Source organism: Lissotriton vulgaris, unplaced genomic scaffold, assembly GCF_964263255.1.
Source record: "Lissotriton vulgaris unplaced genomic scaffold, aLisVul1.2 SCAFFOLD_4396, whole genome shotgun sequence".
Classification (NCBI taxonomy): domain Eukaryota; kingdom Metazoa; phylum Chordata; class Amphibia; order Caudata; family Salamandridae; genus Lissotriton; species Lissotriton vulgaris.
The window spans coordinates 3,030-30,536 of record NW_028250683.1 but is presented as its reverse complement, the minus strand read 5'-3'; the positions used below and the strand labels follow the sequence as shown (position 1 = coordinate 30,536).

At 44.5% G+C, this 27,507-nt stretch overlaps 1 protein-coding gene across 1 annotated transcript; it reads right to left on the bottom strand.

The window, feature by feature from the left end:
- Nucleotides 1–22: 22 nt before the first annotated feature.
- On the bottom strand, nucleotides 23–27,507 carry LOC147663163 (uncharacterized; the record flags this gene model as incomplete). The annotated part of the gene is made up of 7 exons (XM_086950621.1): nucleotides 23–10,489; nucleotides 14,509–15,780; nucleotides 18,413–18,567; nucleotides 19,728–19,843; nucleotides 20,275–20,407; nucleotides 24,630–24,749; nucleotides 27,370–27,507. Coding segments are annotated over 7 exons (1,944 nt in total), but the record flags the coding sequence as incomplete, so codon positions are not given.

Here is a 27,507-nt window from a genome sequence, read left to right as displayed (position 1 = left end):
AAAGATGCACAAATTCAGTCAAGTCAATTCAAAGTAAACTTTACTCGGCCAGGGGCCATCAAAGCATACATAAAATAAAAATACATAGGTTAAACATTTTGTCTCGTACAGAATCATAGACAATACCCAATTTTCAAATGACAATTATGCGATACAATATTTATAAGAGTCAAGTCATAGAGACTAAATCATGTCTAAAACATAAAAGAATTAGCCCTTAAAATTCATCTCTCTTCCTGATGTAAAACACTGATTTTATAAAATTTTAAAATGCAAAACAGAATTCAGGTGAGCTTAAAGACTGCACGAAAATGAAACCATCCTTATGTTGCCTCCCATTGGCTTTGAGCAGCAACTGCACCAAAAAACAGTGTCTTGGATCTTGATAGAATGGGCAAAACGAAAAGAAATGAGCGGTGCTTTGGATCGAGAAGGTGTCCTGCCCCTGGGAATGGAAAAGCAAATGTAAAGTGCAAAGTGCATGGTCTAAACAAAGTCAGCCAGTGACGATGTGTAGGGAAAACGCACCACCTCATGTGCGGCTCTAAACCACAAGTTGTTAAAACTGCGGCATAGTTTACAATGGATTGTTTGGCCTGAGCAGTGGCCAAACATTTATTCATACAATGCTCTAAAAACATTCGTTAAAAGCGTGGTATGTGAATGAGGCCGATAGTTTGGGGGGGAATTTATAACGGTGGAGTATGCCCAATCTATCAAAGGTGACCTCCAAATACCTTAGCCATTGTATCTGATCTACCCCATGTAATGACACAGTCTGAGATGCAAGATCTAATCAGACCGGCCTCTAAGGAGGACCACATTTTAACCCACAATAATAAAGGAGGAAATGTGACATGATCTTCCAGGTAAGACATACCAAGCGGCTCATGGCATAGTGAGCCTGCTGTGCCCCCTGGAACTGAAAGTAGTCTATGCAAAAATGTATTTTCTGTGCAATGTAGAATATCCACCTTATTGTACCCCCAGAGACCAGCACCATATACACCCGCTGAGATGCTCTTACTCATGTATAGATTCAGCATTTCTGGATTCTTTTTGAGGAGAGTTTACAGACTAATCTAGAAATTGCTTCAATGTTACGGTCAAATGTCTGGCATCTAAGTGTTAAAAGCGGGATCCAGCTCGGTGACTGGTTAAAGAAGATCCCGAGATAATTTTAAAAAATGTACCTTTGATAAGATGGACTCCCCCACAAATGTAGTCAATGTTGTACCTATTCTGTGCTAGCAAAGCTTGTGCTACTAAGGCACGTGTGCTACCTGTTCTGCGAGTAGGAAGCATACCTTACTTACTGATGCACCAGCCAGTCTGTTATGTTATGTTATTGCATCTTGTATAGCGCGCAGCTGCCCCATCCAAGGGGCGTCCCGACGCTTCCAACTACGAAGTACTAACACAACACAGCAACCTGCAACCATATCAGCCGCCATACCACCGTAGACTAAACTAAAGAGAAAGGTTTTAATAGCTTTCCTAAAGGAAATTAGACAATCTGTGCCGCAAATCTGCTCTGGCAAAGAGTTCCACAGCCTAGCTGCAAGGTAACAAAAAGACCGTCCACCTGCACGGCTGCGCTTAACCCGCGGAGCAACAACCAGATGCTGCCCCGCTGAACGCAGCCTGCGGGAGGGAACATATGGAGTAAGCAAATTACTCAACAAGTTGGACTTAGTAAGGTTCACTATCTTAAAAGGTAGGCACAGTGCCTTAAATTGAATGCGCTTCTCCATAGGAAGCCAATGCAGCCTCCGGATAGTGCCGGCAGCAGAACAGAATCGCGGGAGACCTACCAAGATTTTGCTGCAGCATGTTGGTCACGTTGCATTCGAAGTATTTCAGCCTTATTAGCCCCGAGAAGAAGGGAGCTGGCATAATCCAGGCGAGATGGAATGGTCGCCTGAACAACCAGCTGACGTGTAGTAGGATCAAAAAACTTCAAAAGGGGCTTAAGACCCCGCAGAAGGCCAAACCACGTGCCAGCCACATTCCTGGTGTGATCCTGAAAGCTGAAAGATGAGTCCATCCACACCCCAAGATTTTTAGCCACAGTATTTGGCGTGAGGATATCACCCAGGGCAGTTGGCTACCAATGCTCACTCCACAAGCTCGCGTTCTTCCCAACCAACAAAACCTCAGTTTTGTTGGCATTCAGTTGCAGGCAGTTAGTAGCCATCCATGCGGCTACAGCCGTCATTCCATCTCTAAACCTAGAGGCATTCGGAGAAGACCCTTCAGCCAAGGTAACAACCAGCTGCGTCTCGTCCGCATATGAGACCATAGTGAGGTTCCATTGCCTGGCGACAGCTGCCAAAGGCTGAACATAAAACTTGAACAACGAAAGGCTCAGTGCCGAGCTCTGAGGTACCCCCTGGTCGATGGAATGGACCTGGGAGAGAAACGGGGGAACGGACACTCGGAACGATCTTTTGGTCAGAAAAGATCTGAACCATTCCAGAGCCGACCCGATCACCCCAGCTTCCTCTAGTCGCTGTAGCAGGATGCCATGTGAGACCGTGTCAAAGGCGGCACTTAGATCTAACAAGATCAGTGCCGCACTTTGACCAGCAACAAGAATGGACCGCAGATGCTCAGTAGTGGCCAGGAAAGCAGTCTCAGTACTGTGACCTGGTCGAAACCCATTCTGAGATGTATCCAAGATGTTGTTGGAGTTCAGGAACTGAGGAATCACATTGTTGACATGTGCCTCTGCAACCTTAGCCACCCAAGGGAGAAGAGATATGGGTCTAAAAACTTCAGGCTTGGATGAATACAACATGGGTTTTTTAAGAATGGGGGACACCCAAGCCTGTTTCCATGGTGCCGGAACAATTGCAGTCGAAAAGGAGAAATTAACTATTTGACAGAGCGGCACCCGAAAAATAGAGAGTGACTTCCTGAACTGCGTTGGCCTCAGAGGATCGGCAGGAGAGCCAGTTTTAATTTTAACACTCAGCAGGGTGAACCCCTCCTGAGACATACAGGGAATGGCTGCCAAGGTCGGCCAAGACCCAGCGCTCAAAGGCAAAGAGATAGAATGAGTGGAGACTAGGGGAAAAGATTGGTAGATAGCGCAGACCTTTTCCACAAAAAAGTTAGCTAAATCATCACACTGCTGTGCGGACGATGTAGCAGACACCGTAGCTCTCCTGGTCCGAAGATCTTTGAGAATCTTAAAAATGCATTTTGCTGGTTTAGGACTCAACTTAATTTCGCTAGCATAGTATGCAGCACAAACTTTGCAGATGGCTCTATGGTACGGCTTAATTTTAGCGAGATAGCATAACTTTTTCTAGGAATCGTATTCCCTTCCCCACTCCCGTTCTGCTTTCTTGCATGCTTTCCTTAACAAAGTCAAAGAGTCATTGTACCATGGACTGGTAGTAGTGGTTTGCCCCTTAAACCATTTAGCAGGGATAAGGGAGTCAAGACCATGAGTTATCCAGTCACAAAACGAGCCATAATCAGACTCAGGGTCTTATAGCGGTCCTAAAGGGTTAGCAGCGAGGAAGTCATGAAACTCCTCTAGCTTCAACTTATTTTATTTATTTATTTATTTTATAGCACTTGTAAGGCGCACAGCTACCCACAAAGGGTTTCCCGGCGCCGGACCAACAAGACACAAAATACCACTGGAGAGAGAACAGTCAAAGCATTTATTTGTTGAACAGCCAAGTTTTTACGCTTTTTCTAAAATTCATATAGCTTTCCTCCTTGCGTATATGAATAGGCAGTGAGTTCCACAGCGTTGGGCCCAGGTAGGAAAAGGATCTCCCGCCTATTCTGGCCCGTTTGAACCTTGGTACCACAAAGTTCGCAGCTGTGCCTGAACGAAGACTGCGATTTGGGAGGTAGGGCTTAGCAAGGGCCTGTAGATATTTGGGGGCAGTGCCAGCTTTGATTTTAAATAGGTAATTCAGGGCTTTGAAACGAATTCGGTTTTCAACCTTTAGCCAGTGCAGGTCCCTAAGATGTTTGGTGATCCTAGCGGATCTAGGGATTTTGCAGAGCAGTCTGGCCGCAGCATTCTGCACTAGTTGCAGACGTTTTATCACTGCCTTGTTTGAGCCCAGGTATAAGATGTTACCGTAGTCAAGCCGAGATGTCACTAAGGCATTGACCACGGTCTTCTGGGTGGTAGATGGCAACATCCAGACTATTTTGCGTAACCATTTAAGAATGGTAAAACATATACCTGCCACTTTGTTTGCTTGTTGAGTCATAGATAGACTGTCATCAATGATGACCCCAAGGTTTCTAACCTGAGAGGCTGGAGGTGGAAGTTTACCTAGTGACGATGGCCAAGGACGTTTAAAGACCGGCTGTAAGATGTCTGAGTTACGAGGCTCAGTGAGCGGAACAGAAATTTCTACCAAAGCATGGTCAGTCCAACCCATAGGTTTAGGCGTCTCCACCTTAGAAAGCTGAATGTTAGAGAATATAGGGTCTAATAAATGCCCAGCTATATGCATAGAACCAGACACTAATTGGTCCAGCTGAAAAGACTGTAGATTTCACTATCATGGGTTGAGTCAAAATGCAGATTAAGATCCCCCAAAAATACTAAAATTGGCCGTGCCCACGGCGAGCGAACTGACTGCTTCTAAGAGGGCATATTTAAACCTGGCAGCCGGCCCCGGAGGCCAATATACCAGGAGTCCTGATAGTGTCGGATGAGGACTCACGGAGATTCTGAAACGGGCACATTCGCAACCTTCAATTAACTCCTTAGTAAATAGACATGAATAGCAGGATTTAAAGATAACTGCAATGCCTCCCCCTCTGGACTCCCTGTTGATTGTGCATATGGAATATTTAGAGGGAAGTGCTAAATTAGGCTCTGCTACCATGTCCTCCCTCAACCACGTCTCACACAGAAAAAACAGATCCGGCGCTTCCTCTGTAACAAGTTCATAAATTTCCAAAACGTATTTGGCCAGCGACCTCACATTAAGCTGCAATATTTTCAGCCAGGCCTGGGGTTGACTACCCGATACCCGTGGTAGGGGTGGAGGAGCAGGTATGACATAGCTACAGGCTGGGCAACCCATAGATTCTACCCCTAGGTTAAGTGGAGCTGCCCACATAAAGTAGTCCCTGAATTAATAGCCAAAAGTTCTTCCCTGCCATATAAGAGCAGTCCGTGCTACTTCCGACCAGGGGTCCTAGCGAGAGGCGAAGTATAGGTGCGTACGGGCGCAGACGGGCGCAGACGGGCTTGCCTTTGGCGCGCCTTTGGCGCGTCCGCTGCGCTCCCGCTCCATAGTCCTCTTAATATAGGAGCACTCAGCAACTAGACCGCCAACCAAGATGGCGTCTAGCAGGGGAAACCGGAAGTGAGGGTTTCTTTCCACCAGTCGAGTTCAAGACCCCCTCCACAACAATCGGCCCGAGAGGCTGCGGTGGACCGGGGGAATTAATACGGTTAAAAAATGCAGGTAACACAAATTGTAAAAGAACTAATAAAGAATTGAGACACACTTTAAAAACATATAGCCCTAAGTGCGCGCCTGCCCAAGCGGCGTAAGGAGGCTAGCAGAAAAGATTAAGAACGTTGCTGGCAAGTTAGGTCACAAACACCTCGTGCAAAGCAGTCTGTGAGAGAAGCTCGAACACATGCTGTCCCTGGTACCCCAGTGCGAGTGAAGCATGCACCGAAGCAGTCAATGATGTACCTATTCCATGTTAGCGAAGCTTGCGCTACTCTTGCATGTGCACTACCTGATCTGTGAGTAGGAAGCCTGCATTACTTACTGATGCACCAGTCAGTGTGTGAGAGAAGCTCGAACACATGCTGTCCCTGGTACCCCAGTGCGAGTGAAGCCTGGACCGAAGCAGTCAATGATGTATCTATTCCATGTTAGCGAAGCTTGCGCTAATCGTGCATGCGCACAACCTGATCTGTGAGTAGGAAGCCTGCATTACTTACTGCTGCACCAGTCAGTGTGTGAGAGAAGCTTGTACACAGGCTGTCCCTCGTCCCGTGTCAAGCATGCACTGATGCAGTCAATAATGTACCTATTCTGTGTTAGCGAAGCATGCACTACTAATGCATGTGTGCTACCTGTTCTGTGAGCAGGAAGCCTGCATTGCCACTGCCAAGGCTATACTTGGTGTCTTTGCAAGTGGACCGTACGCTGCTGCCAGTGCCAAGCAAACTGTGTAGGTGTGATGGATGCTAAAGTTGTTGTTGGTTTGATGCCCTGACTTACTTGCAGATACAAGTGTTAAACCTGTTCTGTTGTTGTGAAGAAAGCTTGCACTGCTACTGCCCCTACTGTTACAAACCGCTGTGTACGTGTACGGTCCCATCTGTGCTATTCCTCTTATTATTGTTGTTATTAATTTGTTCTTTCGTACTACAATAGCAGCTACATTGCAGGTCTCTAAGGTGTGTGTGTGTGTGTGTGTGTGTGTGTGTGTGTTGCATTGTTGCATCTCCACTGTTGGTGCTCATGTGGTACCTGTGTCTCATGCCTACGAAAGTCCTTGTACATTATAAAAGCAAAAACTATAGGTATTCAACTGGGCAACAGCTAATATCCGAGGGGCTCTTAAAATAATCAAGAACATCAGCCATAGTGTTACAATGTTTGTAAACAAACAGTAGCAAGTGTTTGAGAAAGCCTACCTATAGAAATCGCTAAATGGAAAAAACAGACTAAGACTTCAAATAGCCCTGGAGACAGATATTGGCGGCAACAACACTGAGAAAGGACCAGCAAAACTGGATCTGTCAAGAGCAAATGTGAACTGGACAAACCGGATTGGCCTGGCTTTCAGGAATACTTTTCAGTTAAAAATCTATGTTGAAGGAATGGACTTCCTGTGTAAGGTGAAGCCAGAACCCCTGGGTGCACCTGCGGCTATAGATGGAAATGGTGCTATGAGAGCACAGAATGTATATCTAATGTCAAGTAAGAGCAGGGGTGTCAAACAGTGGGTACATGTTCCCTTTATCTCCCTCCAAGGAATCACCACAGCTGGACGCCTTTAGAATCTAGACGCACAAAGTTAAAAAAGAAACCCAAATAGTTTTATAATATGTTATATATTTCGTTTTTTGTTGGTGGTTGTTAAATGTTTCCACAGTACACCCAGATACCAGGCAAACTCCAACAACAGAGAATACATGTATCATGGGAGAGGGGACTTCATCTTCCAACCAGAAGAGATCCAGAAATGGAAAGAAGTTCCTACTGACGTGTAGAGAGACACAGGATGTGATCTCATCAAAGATGCGCCATCACAGGAAGCCAGGTCATCAACCATGGTTCTACAAGGAAGTTTGCAATCTTGGGAGGAGATGTGTGGATATGCTTGTAATCCCTTCTTGAGGGTTGAGGGGTACAAAGGGCTCACAATCATTCTGTGGAAACCAGAAGAGATTGAAAACGGGGCCAATCAATGCTCCTCCCAGGGTTGATGAACACAGGGCCAGCTGAAGGGCCACGTCACTGCTGAATTTGCTAGTATCAGTCCTTAGTGTCAGGCAGTGCTTAATTTGTAAAAGGATGAGTGCCGGTACCCAAAGCTCTGCTCCAGCAGCACTATTCAAATTTGGCGATCTAAATAACAAGCCTACATAGTCATGAATTCCACCCAGACATCTCTGATCCAACACCAGCCACTGCTGCTCCTTTAGCTCCCTCCTGCCAGGCTTTCCTGTTTTTCTCTTCCTCCTTCTTTGCCGTTGCTGTGTTTTTCCCACTTTTGCTCACGGTCAATATTTGATGAGGAAAACAAAGTGCTGGTCCCCAAATATGAGTGCAGATGGGCCCCACTGGCAACAAATAAGCATTGCTACCAGGAGCTACCCACAAGCCCCCCACCCCCAACTGGCTGAAGGTTAAAGGGCATAGGTCAAGACCACCAGACAGCATCAAGACAAACCCGGACTTTCTGCACATGGCAGGAGATGGACCGGACTCACAGACTGAAAGTTTAGCATCTTTGGGCACCAAGTGCAATGGGCTGGTGGAAACTTGGCACAAGCATGTCCACCACAGTAGAGCTGATAAAAAAATACTCTGTATGGTGCATCACCACATGAACTAAGATGCAAGAGGTGTTGTGCATAATATATTGTGCAAGTTTGGTGTGTTGTGGTGATCAAAAATGGTGGACTTTGTTACAAATAGTAGCCACATGGCCAAAAATAGTAGTCTTGCAGAATATTCTGGGGGTACATGATTCCGCAAAGCTTGATCTAATTAGTGAAATGCAGGAGCTTATTATGACTTGGTGACAGCTTTAAAGTAAGACGATTTAGCGTAGCAACCCATCACAAGTTATACAATGCTGTACCTGAAAGTGTTTATGGGTCATAGGACACAAAATGGAGGCGCACGATAGGTTTAGAGTTGAGTGTCCGTATTATCTAAGGTGATGGATCCTGGTGTAGGTGGCATCACAGTGCCAGAGATGGACAAAAGATAGTATGACTAGCTAGATTACATCAAACCTGTGAGGGGTGTTTGATAATAAAATACAGTAAATTGCCATGTTTATCTTTAATAAACAAGGACTTTGGTCAGCAGTGCACATGGCCGGAGATGTGCGGGGGGGGTGGGGGGCGAGGAGTAGGCAGTGTGAGTAATCTTCATAATACCCAACATAAATGGCTCACGATGCCATTAGCTTTCATGTGACCAACATTTGAGACAGTGATCCACACGATTTAAGCAAGAAGGACTCTTGTTGCCAGGGGTGACAACATCACTTATTATGACGACCGCTTCAGATGGTGAAACTACACCGTGTTACTTGAAGAGCGCTTTATATGGTGACCTAGGGCATGACCTGAGATAGGGAAGCTTGAGCTTGTAAATCTCATTTTAATGTATGGGATTCTGCAAATCCTGTATAAAATCCCATCACTAATATATTTAAATTAGTGATTTACGAACACTAAGTAACCTATTATAAGGACATGACATCAGAACTTAGATAATTGTAATGTATTGTTGCTATTCATCTAGATTATTACAAGGGTGTTTCATGCTTATGTGTGAATTTGTAGCCTCTGGGTAGCTCATGCATGTGCTAAGGATTTTTAACTCTTATGTTTGTACTGTGCTTTTATGATGGTTATTGCAAATCGAATAAAGAAAATGTGATTGATAGGCATCAGAACTCAACTGTAATACACTATAACAGTTCGGGTCTGACGGCACAAAGCCTGCTGCCAAAGCCAGCTGTTTAACATGTTTATTTTTCTGCACTTCTTGGGTGGGTAATTATAGAAAATTTAGAATCTTTGAGTGTTTCTACACATCCCGAACTACTGCACCTTTTTAAAAAAAAATATGTTTTAAACTGATTCAATGTTTTTGCAGCATATATCTAACAGCTTTTCTGATGTGTTTAATTTTACAATAGATATTCTATTTTTAGGCTTCACATTTGCAACCATTCTCCTTTTCATATGAAAGAGCTAAAGAGCTGAAGATCAAGGATTTTGGTGGTTTGAGGGAAAAATGACATTGCTACCATGTAATATAATGAATAAAGTACCCCCTTTCGTACATGATCAGAATATTGCAAGTCACCTCGGAGTTCCGTTTCTTATAAAGGAACTTAGTCGTTGGCTTCATTCCTCTACAGAGTCATGGAACTACTCAGATACTTGCAACATCCTTATAATGTACTGCAGGGAGTACTTTATCTCATATATAAGCAACCAGGGTGAAGCTTGGGAAGGTGATTGGGTATATGAACCATGGGTTTGCAAGTTTGGCACTAAACCTCTAACAAAACAGTGTTTTGAAGTTTGGGAGATTCAAGAACTCTATATCAGGAAACAGAACCTTCAACTAGTAAGATTTTATGTAATATAATATGGGAGAAGCTTGAAATAGGGAATCTCTATTCTTCCTTACAATTGTAAGCTGAAGAGGCGAACAACAACGTAGACTCAAGTGACAGAAGCTTGCGATTTCCAAGGTTCTACGACATAGAATTGGAGAAGCTTCTGCTGGAAAACCAACCTCCATTGCATCAAAGATAATAGCTTCTTGTGTGGACATGAGAGGAGCTAAACTTGATAAAGTTAACATCTACACGATGGTAGGTGTGGTAAACTTGAGATAGACAAACTCTTTGTAAACATAGATGGTGGATGCTTGGCGTGGTTACTGTCTGCAAGTACTCAGGGGGTAGAATTTGGGATTTCTTAGTGCACGTCTTTAGTGTGTCCATATGTCCTTAGAAGGTTGAATTGTGGCACTGTTGGTGCCTACATGTCCTGAGCGGTGGCTGAAGCGTGCCATACTTATTGTCCACATGCCCTGAGAGGCTGAAAGTCTGCCACCTCTAGTGTGTAGACACCACACCAAGGTGATGAGGTTATGACTTTTGGCTTCTTGTGTCTTTACGTGGCGGGCATGGTCAATGCTGGGCTAAGAGCCATATTTCATATCTTCCATCTTCCTTGTGCAGGTAACACTGGAGACACGCTTACACTTCCCTGCAACAGAGACATACATGTTAGAAAAAATAGTAGTAACATATCATCATCCAGTTATAGCTCACTTTTAAGATCCCAGTCAAATTCAGTATTGTGGTACCCCGGTGCGTGTGAAAGATCCAGAATGATCAGTACCAGATTTTGTAAATTCAGCTCCAGTGGATACCATGGGTTCAATGAGTCATCAACAGCCTGCAGTCTCTCATGTCTCTTTCTGGAACTAGCTAAGCTTCCCTCCCAAAGGCAGATGCTGACACAGAGGTTGCTGCCATCATGCCATTTGTATTGTATTTGTTCTCTGTACATGAAGCCAGTCTGGGTATGCACTGTCCTCACAGAGGTTCTCAGATGGTGGTGGCATCTCTGTCCTACATCTCACAGTCTTTTCTTTCCTACTGATTGTTCACTTTAAGGCAATGCAATGACACAATCAGCCTAATACAGAGACGTTTTAAGGCATGGGCAAAGTGGGCTCTCGCCCAGGCCCCCAACCTTTCAGGGGGCCCCCAGATGGAGCCAGCTCTGTTCTGCAGAGAGTCTTGCCCTGATGACCTTCAATAATTCTTAGGCAAATTGTTTCAAATATCAATTTCCTTTACTTTATTTTTAAAGTGGTGGATGTGTGAGAGTCTATAAAATACATTTTGCAGAGAAATGTTGTGATTATGTTTCACACAACATCCATAAAAAAAGTTTCTTTTAGATCAAAACAGGACCTCACATGTTCATATATCACAGATATTATTTGCAGTAATATTAGTGAGTTGCTGCTGCACAATATTGAAAACATAGTTCCCTATCCCTAAATATTAGATTGAAAACACATTTAGAATATGGACCAGTGTGCATGTGCACTGCCAGTGCCCTGACCAAAGATGGCATGAAAGAGCTGAAGCTGGATCATCAATTCAAAACTGTTCTGAACAGGGCTCCCCAGAATACGTTTGTCCCAGGCACCCCAAAATATGTTTGTCCAAGGTTCCTCAAAATCCTTAAGATGTTCCTGGCCTACTATCAAGTAATTCTTCTCTCCCTATTTTTATATCATGCTCCAAATCTTAATTTGAAATGGATCATCCTACTGTGAACCCAAGTGTGTCCCATTAATTTGAGCCAAGGTCAGGCTGTAGCCAGAACATCCTTAGCCCATACTGTTCTCCTTTCGTCTCACAGTAAGAGGACAGGCAAAGTCCTGTATGGCAGGATTGCCAGAATTTAGGATCTAAATATAGTGCAGATGAACCAGTTTTCCTTGAAAGTGAACATAATGATTTGTAGAGATTAGGAAAGCAAGAAAGGGCGACTATTCATATCTGGCTGGAAACTCTGCTGGATTTTTCAAGATCTCTTTCGGACCCGGAAGAAGGGCCTGAAACTACCACACGTTACTTTGTTCGCACCAGAAGATCCTATATGACTACATCAAGTGTGAGGAAAGTCCATTTACATGCTAATTACTCTAACTCATGTTTCTAAGCATTGCAGTGAGTTTCCTTAACTATTGTTGGTCAGTCCTACTGTGCTTCTATAAAGAGAAATTCTACAAAAGTCCTAAACAATGTACAGTAGAACTAATGCTAAACATCTTGAACTAGCTTGGAGACAACCTTGCAACTCAATGAAGAGGCAAATTCCTTCATAACATCCATGATGTTAAGAAAGGATGTTAATAATTGTAATAGTAATAATTGTGTTAAAAACAAAACACTAGACTGAGGGGATGTGTTTCCGAGGGACATTCCCTCTTCAGTAAAATTAATTCATACATGGGTTTTGAGGATTAATGGGGTTTCAAGGTTTACATCTCTTAATTGCTATCCAGACTCCTTCCACTATTTCAGAAATTACATCAGAAAACCATACACCAGCCACCATATGTAATGACATCCTTTTTCACTACAGCAGACAAACTCGCCACTGGCTACAAATCGCGACTTCAGCTGTTCATTCGCCAACGGACCTGCTTGCACACTGTCTAAAGGTTCAAATCAATATTGCACACCCAGAGCCACCGCCTTCTCCTAGCAGATCAGCAATCCATTTGGTCATTGCATCTTTATGATCCTCAAACCTTTGACAGGTGAAGATGCCAAAAAATCAGGTTGCCGACTCGATCTAAAAAGTTACAAGGTTCTCAATTAGTACCTCCAATCTTTGCTCAAACTGAGGCTAAGTAACAGTACTAATAACTTAGTATTGAGTAACACACCAAACAGGGAAGGTAGTAATGATTCCTGCTGAAATGTTGTGGAGACGTGTGCAGATGAAGGAAGGTTTTTGGGGTGGTTGGTGCCCCATTAATATTACTCCCAACTCACTCAGATTTACTGAAAGACTGAGCATTTTATCTCTTGTTCTTAGGGTTAATGAAGGTAGCATGAGGAATATAATAGAAGGTAAATAGGATCCTAGGCCCTGATTTTCTTTGTTTCCTCTACCTGCCCTTTCCTTAGTCTCTCATCAGCAAATAGGAGATGGAGAAAGTGCGAGGGATGAGAATTCAGTCAATCCTCTGATGTCATTGCAGGTTAAAAGGTGCATCCAGGAAACAAAAAACAAATATGACTGGTCTCAAAGAGACACAAAGACTCATTGTAAATACCCATCATTTGGGAGCCCTTATCCATACTGTGTTTCCCAATATGTGTAGTACCGGTGAATTGATAAAAAAATGTATTGGCATGGCAACCCCCCCACCCCGGTGTCATTCTTCATTAATGTCTGGGCTTATTCACCTGAGATCATTCTAGGTGTGAATAGAATCCCTGGTGTTGCAAGGAGTACTTTTGAGTGTGGGCGTCTATGGAGCCAGGATATAGAGGATATGAAAACCCCTATGTCCTAAACCAAAGAATTTCCATTTGTTTAGGTTGGACCTATGGAATTGTTAAAACTATGGAAATGCACTGGACTGCCTATTACCTCAGCATCAGAGTGGGTCGACATGTTTCAGCCTATATAAGGGCCATACAGAGGATCTCCGCTTTCTTTAAGACCCAGATCCCTTATTTTCCTAACTCCTCTCTATAATGGTGTTAATTCATCCATCAGGAGACAACCACATTATACCTATTAGTACAGGCCTTTTGGGCAATAGCCGATGAGTAGCTGGATTTTGATGGTCCCTAACTTAAACAAGTGAGGGGCCCCTTGGAAGAGTTCATGGGGGAAACTCTTCTACTCATACTTTTGTCAAAGGTGTTTACTTCTGGATTACCTGTGTTTGCTGCAGACTCTCAGGCGCTTCGTCATTTAAACTACCACATGTATTTTGGTGAATGAAGTTCCATGCTCCCTTTCCATAACTACCTCTTTCTTTATGTCTAATCTTTTCCACTCCTTTTGCACTGGACCACAAACCTTCAAAATCTTTTGGATGATGGTCTTGCTACAAACATTACTACTACTCCTCTATATCAGGAACTAAAGATCAACTTTCAAGACTACCTCGGCTTAAAGCAACAGCAACTCCCCCAGCCACATTATGACTCCCAGTGTCCCCTCCTACCATGTAGAGTTATACTAGAACTCAGCATGGTTTAGAGCAATAAAATAGATTTGAAGATATCTGAATTGGCTGTATTAGTATTTTGGATTGGCTATTTGATTGGAGTCGCAATTGAAACATGTTGCTCATGGGTTCCTCTTTTACCTGACCGGAACCCAATCTCACTGACCCTACTTCATACAGAGTTTGGCATTAATCCTTAGCTTAGCTTAGTAGTAACTAATGGTGCTTCCTTACCATTGCTATTAGACAAATATTTCGTAGCATTTTGCTACTATATATGAAATGCCCGATGGCACTTTCCACAACAGACTTTTGGAGGCTATGATTGCCAGTGAAGTTTTCTTAAATTCTATTCGGTCACCTCACATTTCTTTCTTCCTTACTAAATCTGGTAAGTTAATTTTCACTTAGCCCACCCATTCCTATTGCTTGAACTTTTGGAGCTCTTTTAGTCACAGGTTCTCCCTCATTTTCCTCCTCCCTTCCCCAAGATTGCCAGGGCACTTACGAGACAGAAGTTGTACTATCGATCTTGATGCTGCGGATCCGTCGAAGCTCCGCCTTGGTCATTCGGCGACGCTGGTGACTGGCATCTCGTACAATGTCTAAAAAGATGTCCTCCGTCAGCAAGGGTTCCGTGACAATGTGGGAGAGATTTAGCAGGCTCGTGTCTGTCAGGAACTCATTGGGACTTAGGAGCCACGGAGTTACTGGATCCTCCACTACTCCAGCCTCAGTGGTGTCGAAGTCATCTTGAAAGTCTCGACTGTCTGATCTCTCAAAATTAAACGCTGCACCATTGGATGGGGTATCTTCTTCATCCGCTGAGACAAAATCATCCTCTACGTTAACCACCTCACCTGTCTGTAATGAGTCCCTAGGTTTGGAAAGGTCCTCAGTCAACTCTATTTCAACAGTTCTGGTGTGTCCATTCTGCTCCCCTTCCTGCTCCTGCAGGGAGAGTCTGGAGAGGTCTTGCTCCCTGGGAATGACTTTGTCGTGCCCTTCCCGGTTAAACTCTACTCTGGGACTGCCAGCCTCTACCTCCAGTTCTTCTGCATCTGACATATCTGACTGACTGTCACTGTAGAGTTCAACAGAGTCTGTCAATGAGTGGCGCCAATTGGTCTCACGGTGCTTGGCACGCCGAAGGGTCTCTATCACCAGACTTGGTCCCCGCATGGCTCTGGAGAGTGGCCGAGCTGTGAAGCTGGAGTCGGAACTCTCCTCTTCTGGATCAGACTGGCGGTAGGCCTCGGGGGCCTTGAGAAAGGGTCTGGGTGTGGAAAGAGTATACTTTGGGAGCGGTCTTAACCTGGTCACATGAACCTTTAATGATGTCTTGGGCACAGTAGACTGCGCTATGTGGGAAAGCAGCGGCATGCTTCTCCGTAATTCCCGATTGGGTTTTGGAGATTTCCCACTAGATGCTGTACTGGTCTCAATGAGATCAAATGGTTCAGAGAGATGCCTGTGTCTCAGGTCTGAAGTGGATAAAGTCATCCTTTGGTCCTCGCTAGGCAGTGACTGGTGCCTTTTCTGCTGTCTGAGGACAACGTCAGTGGATGTGTTAACCTCCATATCATCTGGCCGCATGGATCCCACGGGCGGGGGAAGTGTCCCATAACCAGGGTCTGAGACCTCCGAGTGCTCGTCTGCACTGCTGCTAGCGTCCGCAGTCCTGGATGAGTTGGTCTCACCAGTTTTCACTCGACTGTTAATGGTCTGGTCATCCTCTGTTATAATCAGGCGTGGAATGGCAATTGGAAACTCAGACTGACTGCAGAGGGAAGGTGGAAAACAGAAGAGAAATAAGTTCAGGCTCAAGAGATGACGTCTAATTATTACACTCACTCACACAACAGCCATGCAAACTATAACTCACTCAACAAATGCAATGCACACAACAGCCCACTGGCATCATGCAAAATGGTGGAGCACCCCTGCAAAATGTGAGGAGTGGCCCCTCAGTCTTCCATCTGAAAGATATTTACTGACTTTGAACTGAATGGGGGACCCCTGAAGGATAGGGGCCCCCTGAATAGGTTGGGGAGGCTCCCTGCGCGGCAGAGGACCCGGAAAAGTCATGAAAAACCGTAAATCTCACAACAAATTCAATGCTCATGACCTCGCCTTTGATGTGATAGATGCAATTACAAAGGATATATTAAAAAACCATCGCTGGTCATGCCCTGAACCCAATGCAATGCGGGGGCTGGTCACAGGGCCTGGTCATTAGCGGCTCCCTGCACTCAGCCCACACATGGCCCGCAAACATGAGCCACAGGAGATAGCTGCAGGGCCCGGCCAATGGACAAGCCCTGTACCCACTGTGCCTACGAATCATGGCCTTTTCCTGACAAAGGGGGTCTGGTCTCTTATTTGTTTTAATTAATTTAGTTTTTAATTAATATTTTAATTTTTATAGGTTCACAGACCCCGCCACGTGTTCTTAAAGTGTTTCACTTCCCAGTTGCGGAACTAAGAACACTGCGGGAGGCCCATGAAGAGTCTGAGATCGATTATCATAGGTTCACTGACCCTTCGTCAGGGTTTGCGAACCTCAGGGCCTTTCTAGGGTCCCCAAAAATAATGATGGGGCCCACAAAACTCACAGTAAAATCTATATTTATTTATTTTGTCTGGGTGGAATCCCCTTGCCCTCTTTCTCTCCCCCCCCCCCCCCACCTGAGCTCTAAGGGGCTGCGGGGGGTCAGGGATGCTGTCCCTATTCCCTTAAGGCTTTTGTATATTAGTTTCCCCAGGCCAGAGGGACCAAACCGCATGTCCTGTAATGGCCGCTACAACATAATTTTCTGAGTTGCTGCCAGCCAATCAGATGCTTTGGCTCCATTGATCGTTTGGTCCACAGAGCCGAAATGCATGATGAGAAAAATGCGCCATCATCCAATCAGATTACATTTTTTTGTAATTTAGTTAGCAGTTGGTCTGTGAACCCGGACTCCCGGACCAACGGCAGAATAATGGTCCAGATATAATATCGCTATTTTTTAAAAACCCTTCCAATCCCACCATAAAACATTTTGTAAACTCTAATTTCCTAAAAAGTCCCCATTAAATGCATTTACACCAAATGAGGCAAAGGCACTTCCTTGAGTAAAGTTCTACTTTCACACCACGTTTGGAGTCATTTTATTTAGCTTTGTTTGTTCTGTACACAACAACAAAGAATCAAAATGGGAAAAGCCATTTTTTGACCCCTTACATTTTGATAAATTTGCATGAAACTGGCCACGCTGAACCCAAATCGACTGGTCTTTTTTTTTTTTTAACTCTCGTGGAGATTTGAAAAGTGCCAAAGTTTTTAACAAAAATGTCTCTTTAAATGGAAACGGACCGAACAAGGACTACAAAGTCACTATCGCCCTCTGTCTTACATAATATATACATACCTATATTCTACATATAAGACACATAAGACCAGAGTCTTATATTTTGTGCTCATTCGATAAAGCTTAGATAACAATTAATCTCACCACACACTTTACTCAGCTCACTGATTTAAGAACTACAATCTCTTAATCCACCAACACGCTCAACCCAGTGCCCCAATTCTTTACTACAGTCTCATCCTTCCATGTATTTTAACTCCATTTGGAATTGCACGTTCCCGACACTCACTGAAGTTAACTTTAATCACAGCAAGACATATTGCATAGCAAACCCCAGCCGGACCTAACTCACTCCAGCTGCGGATGTATGGTTTCATTTAGACTTCAGTGGTAACAGGACTTCCATTGAAAACCAACAGATGTGCGGTTCACCCAGAAGCGCAGTCTTTTCAATGACTCACCACAGCTGGTTCCACCGCTGGAAATACCCTGCCAACTCACATGGTGATGAAAGTAACATCCTCTATAGGGCAAGCCTTCGAGGCCATGCCATCCCTTTTCCTCTGATTCACAACTGGGAAGAAAAAAATCCTAAAAATATCCCCAGGTGTAGGAGAAATTCCCCAGTTTGTCAGGAACATGAATCTTTGCTATCCAAAAATAAACCTAGAGTGGTTCTTAGGAAAACAAAAAAATGTTGCTCACATACCATGCCAGTTGGTGGGTACGCGGCACTTGGCTGCCACAGATCCATGGCAGCGTGGACATGAGCCGAAATATGAATTAAGTTCTCAATAACTGAATCACTCCCTGAACTCAATTGGACAGACTTTGCACTCCGGTGATAGGAAAAAGCTAAAATACAGTTCCCTATACTTCCCCTCTGGATATAGGGCAACCTTATCCGTGGGAAGGGAACACCAGCTCTTCAGTGACCTTTGACAGTCAATGTTAAAGGAAGCATTTTATATAGAAAGCTGCCTATGTGGATTATGGACAGTTTTGGCAGGGTATTGAGGGGTGTGCCTAGCTTAAAGAGGGAATGAACTTTGAAGCTACCTCCTGGCATCTTGCGTCGTGTCATCGCTCCACCGGGAGAGGCTACTGTTGTCCAAGGTTGCGAGGTCGTTCTGAAAGTCACTGGATAGGAAGAGGGTCCGGCGCTCCTGCTCCTGGCGACGAATCTCTTCAGCTTTCAGTGTCTTGAGTGACTCCTGAGGAAGGTGAGAAGGACAGCAAGATGAGTGTAAGCTAGAAATGTCATGGTAGTGGTGGAAACCCAGCGTGGGCTACCATATGGGGCTACTGGTGATGAGGGAGCTTATTGGGGCACAATGGGAATTGATCCACAGTGAACCACTGTTTTAGGTAATCACTTACCCAGGTTCTGTTGACACATTGGTTTGCCCATGTGTTTATATACACAACGAATGAAAAGGACAGAGCAGAAGGATGTAGTGGGGAAATGACTGGTCGATCCTGGCAAGCCCTGCGTTGCCGTGTTTGCTCCGCCGATTAGCGGAGAATGTGTGGCTGTTCCATGTGGGACTCGTTCATACGGTATAGTAATCAACTTCCGATGGAAGCATTGTTGGATTACCAAGGGACTATTTCGCCGTCACTGGCATTATATCCTTTTCTTTCTGTCAGAGTGTTATTCAAAATATCAATATTTTCACATAGCCACTGTTCATCAGTCTCTCTGGGCAACTGGGCAGTCTTTCCACTTGGAGCCACCAAATGTTTGAATATTTCTGGGAGAAGCCTTATGTGAATGGGACAAATTGGTGTACCTCCATAGCTCTGGATACCCAGAGAAAATTATGTTTTTATCATGGAATTGGGTACGGGAGGTCGCCGGGTTAATTTGCCAACACCTCACCTCCTAACTAGAGGAGTGTAAGATTCACCCCCTCCATTTACTTATTATTTTTAACATGAAGCACCAAGTAATATTTTGATAAAAAATGTTGCACTGGAGGATCAGCTTTCATTTCGGTGGATTAGGGAATAGTTGGGTCTGGAAGGGGGGGGGGGGGATTTACAGAACCCAATGTGGTTATAAATGGCATCTGTTAAATAAGCCTTTGAGTGAGGGCAAGGACAGGTAGGGCAAAATGACCTCTGAATAAAGTACAATGCAAAGCGTACACAGTAGAACAGTAAATAGGAATATGCCTCCACACTAAGGTATATACAAAGAAATGTACATATTTACAATAGTTGGTCTCACTACAGGGGCAGATTACTTTTATGGCCTTCAAGTTTCAAGAAGTTGATAATTTTAAATGTCACCATGTCTGGTGTCCACATGTTGCCATCTCCCCCATGCCTCCTAGTTTAGGGGTGGGACACAGGCCCTACCACACCTCACCTGTGCACTTGTGAATTTATCCGTCCACTCCTTGCAGAGGGGGGCACTTGCACACTGGAAGCTGAGTGCCAGTGCCACACAGCCGAACTCGTTGAGGTAAATGAGGAGAAAGCTACCTGAAAAAAAAGTGAATTATTAGCCACAAGTACAGAAGATGTGCAGGGGCAAACAGACATGTTCAAGGTCACAGCTTTTGTGATGGGAAATGAAAGAGAGGAGTGGAACATCACTGAAGGAAAGGGGCAATAACTAGAAGAAACCAACAAAGAAACATTAACAGGGATTTACAATAGTATAGAAAGTGATCCACTGGATCTGGATAATATTTAAGGACTCAGATTCCTGATCTGTATGTATGCAGGTACTATATAGCGTCCTGGCAGGGATAGATTTCTGAAGTTACAGGGCCATACACAGCGCAGAGCTTCTGGAGAGACAGCACCATGGACAGGTTCTGGTGGCCTAGGACAGCGATTGTGGATTGGGACCTTAAAAGAAAGGGGTTTGAAGAGGAATAGGGTACCAGGTGCAATGCCAGAGTACATACTGGGGTCTCGCAGGGGTTGCACTACGGTCTTGTCCAGCATGAGCGGGGAGCGGACCACCTTGGCCAGCTCCGTCTTCCGGTGCATCTTGGTGATAAGGAAGGTATCCGTGAAGAGTAAACCATGGACCTCCATCTAGAGAGAGAGAGAGAGAGAGAGAGAGAGAGAGAGAGAGATAGACATTAGTTAGTTGGGATATGCATTTCTGTGGATGCTCCATAAGGAGGCTGACCGGTATCTTCAGATAGGTCATATACAGATCTCGTCCACCTCTTTATGTATGCAGCTCTTCTTGACAACTTGTCCATTGGAGTATGTGTGGGTTGTCTGTTTCCTGTGTGTATGTGTGACCTGTGCGCAGATTAAGTTGATTATATGGAATATGTGATGTTACAACGCGATCAAAATGATCGCGGTATGTAACATCGCAGTTTTTACAACGCAAAACGTTACAACGATTTACGCTGAAGGGCGCTGAACTTAGGAGTAGTAAGATTTACTATTCCAACACCAGTCTACGTACAGTAAGGTAGGTATTGGAATAGTAAATCTTACTATTCCTTAGGTTATAGCGCCCGCCAGTGCAAGTCGATGTAATGCTTGCTTTGTAATGGCAGCGTTGTAAATGCATCGTGGTGTAATCACCGCGATGTAAAGGATGCTTCCCGTATATCTGGGGCTGTACCTGGGCTCCTCACTCTCGCTATAACTATAGGAGTGGAGAGGTGAGGTCCATATATGCCTGAATATGAGTAATACACGTCTGGTCCATACCTGCATATATGTACAAAGTACCCATGCCTAGTTCCAAAATTGCATGTGTCTACTGTAATCAAGCAGGCTACATTTGCAGGTTGGATTCAAATGGTCTCTATCTGCAAATATATAGGCCACGGCATGCAGGTATATATGCAGATCCACAGCATGTACAGTTCAGATGTCCAGTCTGTATATGTATGCATTCTTATTCCACAGCCACACATCTGGAGCCGCACACCGGTCCAGCCCGTGGACCTGCATGACCAACTCTTCACTTGTTTAGGGACAAAACATATTAATACTTATCAGAAGGGCGTTCACCTGATATTGTGAGTGGGTGAAAGGCATTGCTTAATTCAAGCAGGTGGTTTCTGGTGCTCAGCACTGGCACTTACTTGTCATACCCGTCACTTGTGACAGTCTGCCACAAGGTGGCACCGTCTGGCTAATTTGGAGATGACCTCAACCACATAAATTATTAATTCAATATACATTAAAAATGAATATTACCTGCCGCCCAAGCAATTCTTATAGCTTTGGTGGCGTGAAATAGTCCGAATTGTTACACTTGTAGGAGTGTGACGGTTAGTAGTTGTGTTGTTTGTGATCATTGGCAGCGCTGGCAGGGGCAATGTGTGGTGCAAGCAGCAGAGGCCGCCAGATGAGAGCCCTGGCGTGTGCACGCACATATACACACACACATATAAACGCACGCACACACACACACACACACGCCATTTTTTTTTACAAATTAAGCACTGGTGACCAGCTGACAAGCAGGGAGGGCAGTTGAAGAGCGATAGGTGCCAAACCTTAATTTGATCAAAAGAGTGTTTTTGAGGCTTGAAGTCCTGTAAAGCTTTTCAGTGAGCAGTATAGCTAAGATTGAATAGAGACAGTCAACATGTTGACATGGTAGCTCTCTGATTACATCAAGTAAATCTGTCAAAGTTCACCCTCCCACTCCATACCCGGTCTTGCCCACTGATAACATGTTAATGTTGTCCTGCCTTGAGATATTAACCCACTGCCTGACTAAAGGGGTAGTCCAAATATCTGGGGAAACACTGGCGGGCCAGAGGCTGGCATATATACATACATAAAACACAGCAAAGGATTCTGGGATCATAAAGTCTGGGACTTGAGGGAAAAAGAAGTGACTGAGCGTCCACACACAGGACTGATCAGTATTGAATAGTAGGTCAGGGCCTTGGTAAACCCATCTCAGCATGGCATGTGGAGGTTAGGCCACCGGGGCTTAGCATGGCATATCATCCCCCAGCTGGAGGCTGTGTTTTGGGGGAGCTGGTGAGGCATGTGGCCTGTAAACTGCTTCTCCTAGTCAAATGACTAATGTATCCTTCTACAAGGCTGCTCAATGCTCAATCTAGGCGGTTTGTCACTGTTTGCTGTGCTCATCATTTATAAGATGCTACCCTTACCTTTAGTTACTTCGGAGCACTACACTACAGCAGCCTTACAGCCCGCAGTCGGGCTCTACCAGCCATTAAAGGCCCGAGCCGAAGGCTCAACATTCCAATGTTCTAATATGCTATAGCATCCGCTGAGCAAACACTCTTTAACTTCCTGAGTAAGGTGGAAGCCGTGGTGCAGTGGAAATATATTTTAATTCTTTGGGGAGTTCAAGTGTTTCAGTCACTTCGTTTGTGTATCATACTATATATACACATCAATCAATTTTCTATAACTGACGATTTGCTTACAATGAAGTTTAAATGAAAGATTGAAAAGGGACATTTTAATTTGTTTTCTTGCACCAGTTGGAGGTTGGTTTACCTTTCAGGTATGGTTTAAGTGCATTCCACATTTTGGCGCCCTGGTCTCCCAAAGATCTTGCTCTGTTTTTCAGCTCTTTAAATGTTGTTTTATGGGTTAGAAGTACAATTGCCGAACGTGGAAGTTAGGTTGAAGTATAACATGGGGGAACGGGTTGTGCAGGTATTTAGGCCTTTGGACTCAGTAGGATTTGTGAACCATTTGTGGACCTAAAACTTGAGCACAGTGGTGTTGGAACAATTGTTGGAGTGGTGGTGCTAGCTAATAATGTTACCTCTCTGAAGTCATAGTGGTTATTTGACAGTGTTTTTGGAAACTCAACAAACTCTGCCAGAGGGAAACCATTTGATGGGTCCCTTTATTGTTCATTCTCCAGCTAAACTTGTTCAAGTTTTACGAGGTGCTTGCTGCAGCTCCCACAGCCCTGGTTTCAGTGCCGCTGGTCTTCTATACTCTGGGAGAAGGGGAGTGATTTTAGGGTTGGTTTATGGTGGTTGTGTTTGCAAAAGGTCAGTCCTGGCTTAGGGTTGGTTTAAGGAGGTTGTCTTTTTGAAAGTTCACTCTTGGTTTAGGGTTGGTATGAGGTGGTTGTGTTTGCAGAAGTTCAGTCTTGGTTTAGGGTTGGTATAAGGTGGTTGTGTTTACAGATATTCAGTCCTGGTTTAGGGTTAGTTTAAGGAGGTTGTCTTTTTGAAAGTTCACTCTTGGTTTAGGGTTGGTATAAGGTGGTTGTGTTTGCAGAAGTTCAGTCTTGGTTTAGGGTTGGTAGAAGGTGTTTGTGTTTTCAGAAGTTCAGTCCTGGTTTAGGGTTGGTTTAAGGGGGTTGTCGTTTTGTAAGTTCACTCTTGGTTTAGGGTTGGTATAAGGAGGTTGTGTTTGCGGAAGTTCAGTCTTGGTTAAGGGTTGGTATAAGGTGGTTGTGTTTGCAGAAGTTCAGTCCTGGTTTAGGGTTGGTTTAAGGAGGTTGTCTTTTTGAAAGTTCACTCTTGGTTTAGGGTTGGTATAAGGTGGTTGTGTTTGCAAAAGTTCAGTCTTGGTTTTTAGCTTCTTTGTCAGCTGAAAGTAGATAACAACATACTATGGCATCAATGTCATTCCACCTTTATAACTTATGAGAAGAGAAAATGCTGCATTGCTCTTGTGACGTTTACAATACTTAAAAGTAGGATCAGTAACTAACCTCATGCAAAATACCTCCTAAAGGGAAGAAACTATGCAGAAAGGTATACACCCCCACACAGTCAATTTCTGCTTGCAGCAACGTTCACAAGCCTCCTAATGGTTTTTGTTTGAACCTTTGCATGCTTACAGTGCCCACCAGAAGCAGCCAAATGATTCCAGACCAGAGCCAGGCCATCCGATTGGTTTTTGTAGGTGTGTCGGATGCTATAGGTTTGGTATTAATCGGTTTCAATAGGCTGCTGAAAGGTGCAATCTACATGAGGATGTATTATCCAACATGCTGTACTTTGAGGCAGGGGCATACCCCATCTGTAATTCCAAAGTACAAAAACACAGATGCAAAGGCAGATATCTTTCCCTGGCACTTCCTGTAGCATGTGCCATAGGAGGGTGCAAGACTCCAGTCAATATCTGCACAGGTGTAGAAAGGGAAGTGGTTCAGCACTTACAGGTACCTATATCACAACAAACCCACAGAGCTGGCACATGTTTTAGCTTATGCAGACTGAACACATTTTGAGCCATACATGTAGAGTGTACGCCGGTCGATTTAGAACCAAACATGTGCATCCCACACAGTGGCACAAACGTCCACTGTACAGACAGATAGAATACTCACCCTTGCCTCCTTGCCTTCCTTCATTTTCAGGGGTCCTTCCTTGAGCAGCTGCCGGATATTGTGAGGCGCGACCCCGGAGATGGGGCAGGTGAGGTCCAGGGTTGTATAGGCTTTCAACTTCTGTGGAGGGGTGGGAAGAACATGGTTATGGCTGATCTGAAGATGAGCAGCAATATATCTACTTCTTGGAGACAAATGAAAATGTTTTAATTTCAGGGACTTGTTGAGCCTGTTTTATCAAAGTTTACATAATTAATCACTTTAAGGTCATTAACTGTGAAGGCATCAGGGACTCATGCTATGAAATGCTACTTCCTGTCATGTTAGTGGGGTCAAGATGTGTCCAGTTCCACTTCCTGTGATGGCATCAGTGCCATAGCTCGCATGGCATCACTTCATTTCATATTGGGAGGACAAAAAGCCACAAACCCTGCATTCCTCCTCTTTCTTTCATAGATCACAACCTCTCCTTCTTTTAAACTATGTACATGCAACTAAACAGGGCCAAACCTCATCTCCCTCATCTATCAATCCCACCACCCATCTGCATGAACTTGCCTACCTCATCACTAAGATCACACCTAACTCCTATTAACTTAACCTTCCACAAAGAAATAAGAGTAAATACATAGAATGAATTAATTGATAGCACAACAGTCATCTTCCAAACCAATGGATTAACCACTAACTTTGAGTTGCTGGGTTGAATGCTGCTTGCTGGATAGCGCTTCAAGGCCTCGCCGGGGTAGTAAGCACTATGTAAATGCAACTAAAGTTACAATTACATTGCTGACTTTTCTTTAAAGGACATTGTACGCGCCTTTTAATAAGGACACCAAAGAATAAGGAAAAAACACAAGTTCTTCCTCCCACTCTTGCTCACATTCTCAATCTTTTGAGTCCACCAGCATTATATTTCGGGCCCAAGGCTACCCCATCTATAAACTGTCAGTGTCAGGACCTTGCCATCTCTTCACAGTCCAGTCCCAGAATGATGTAGATGCTATTTCATTCCAACCTCTAATGCCCCTTGTCTGCCTCCATTAGAATGTATTTTATTTTACATCACTGAGTCTGCCTTGGTAGAAATTACGGAGGCCATCCGGGACACGTTCGATGCTGGCGGCAGGGCAGTTCTGGTACTATTGGACCTATCTGCCACCTTTGAAACTGTCCCCCACGCTCTTCTCCTGGCCCGATTACAAAGGCTAGGTACTGTTGGTGCCGCTTGGGAATGGTTAAAGTCCTTCCTTGATGGTAGAACCCAACACGTTTGGATCTCCCCTTTTGCATTCACTACTCAAGCCTTGCAAACAGGGGTCCCTCAGGGATCTATACTGAGCCCTTTGTGATTCAATTTGTATATGACCCCTCTAATCCAGCTAACCGAGGATCTTTGAGCTAAAGTGGTAGCTTACGCTGATGATACTCCGCTTTTATTCACCTGGAAAAAGCACAAGACTATTACTTCTCATGTCTGAACCTGCCTGTCTGCTGTGTTCAACTGGTTTACGTCTGCCCAGCTGAAATGCAACAAAACCAAAACAGAGATCCTGTTCTTTGGGGAGTTCCCTTCGTTGTTTTGGCATGACTTCTGACCTGCTGATTCCCCTCGCCCATCCCCATCGGGTCCCCCAGTGAAAAACCTTGGGATCTGGGTTTACGAAAAACTCAGCTTTGTCTCCCAGATCTGTAAACTGACAGGCACCTGCTTCGGTGTTTTGAAGCTTCTTAGAAAATTCTTGCCCCTACTGCCTCTTCCCACCAAAGAAATGGTAGTCCGGGACTTAGTCACCTCACGTCTCAATTATGCTAATGCATTGTATGTGGGTCTTCGGGCTACCTAATGGATAAGTTGCAGGTTGCTGCTGGACTTACCCAAACACACTAGTGTGAGGCAACCTCTACATAACTTGCATTGGCTGCCAATAAAAGCAAGGGTCATGTTCAAGGCTTGGATTACGGCCCATGCAGCGCTCCACGAGAATGACACGGCGTATCTGAGGAAACGTTTCTCGTTTTATGTCCCTGGCAGACTCTTGCGCTCATCGAACATGTGCCTGGTTTCCACACCCAGAATTCGTCTCAAAAGAAAGGGGGGCAGTTCCCTGTCCTATCTGGCTGCTTAGCTGTGGAACTCTCTTCCCCTGGAGCTCCGTTGCCTTCCAAACCCTACTCAGTTTAGGAAAAAACTGAAAACTTTCCTATTCAATGAAGCTTGTTTCCTTCTGCTTCTGTACTCTATTCACGTTCTCTCTGGGCTCGCGCCGGGACACTCTTCCGAGTAGCTGCGTGCGTTATAAATCACTACTAACTTAACATAACATTTTATTTGCTTTTATATAGTGCTCCAGACTCCTAACAAAGTGCCAAAGGACATTAAGGGACAAATAGTGTACTACCCCACAAGGGAAAACTATGGACCCACACCCCTATCGAGATCCAAGAGTACATTAAAGACGAATAGCACTTGCCCATGGGGGAAGCCTTGCAAGGTGGCCTATGCTTGAAGTGTTTTCTTGCCATGTGTGACTGACCAGAGTGGTGCTCTTAACCTGATATAATTAGCTCCTTCCGTGTAGTTGAGCAAAAGGTAGTAAAGGATAAAAGAGATTCATTTTACATTCATTCATTCATTGCTGTGTCTGCTTGGAATAGTATGGTTTCTGAGTGTGGGCTATATGGGAATTGTTCTGCTTTCTCTCCCCCCTCCCACATTCCCTATCCCTGGCTCCTTCACCTTCTCAATTTCCTCTGATCCTGGCTCCAGGATGTCATAGGCCCCGATGCGGTCCATGGTGGCGCGAAGCTTGTCGTAGTCTTCACCACGCTGCATCTGGGTGTTGACATTTTGTAGAAATTGTTCTACGGAGGATAC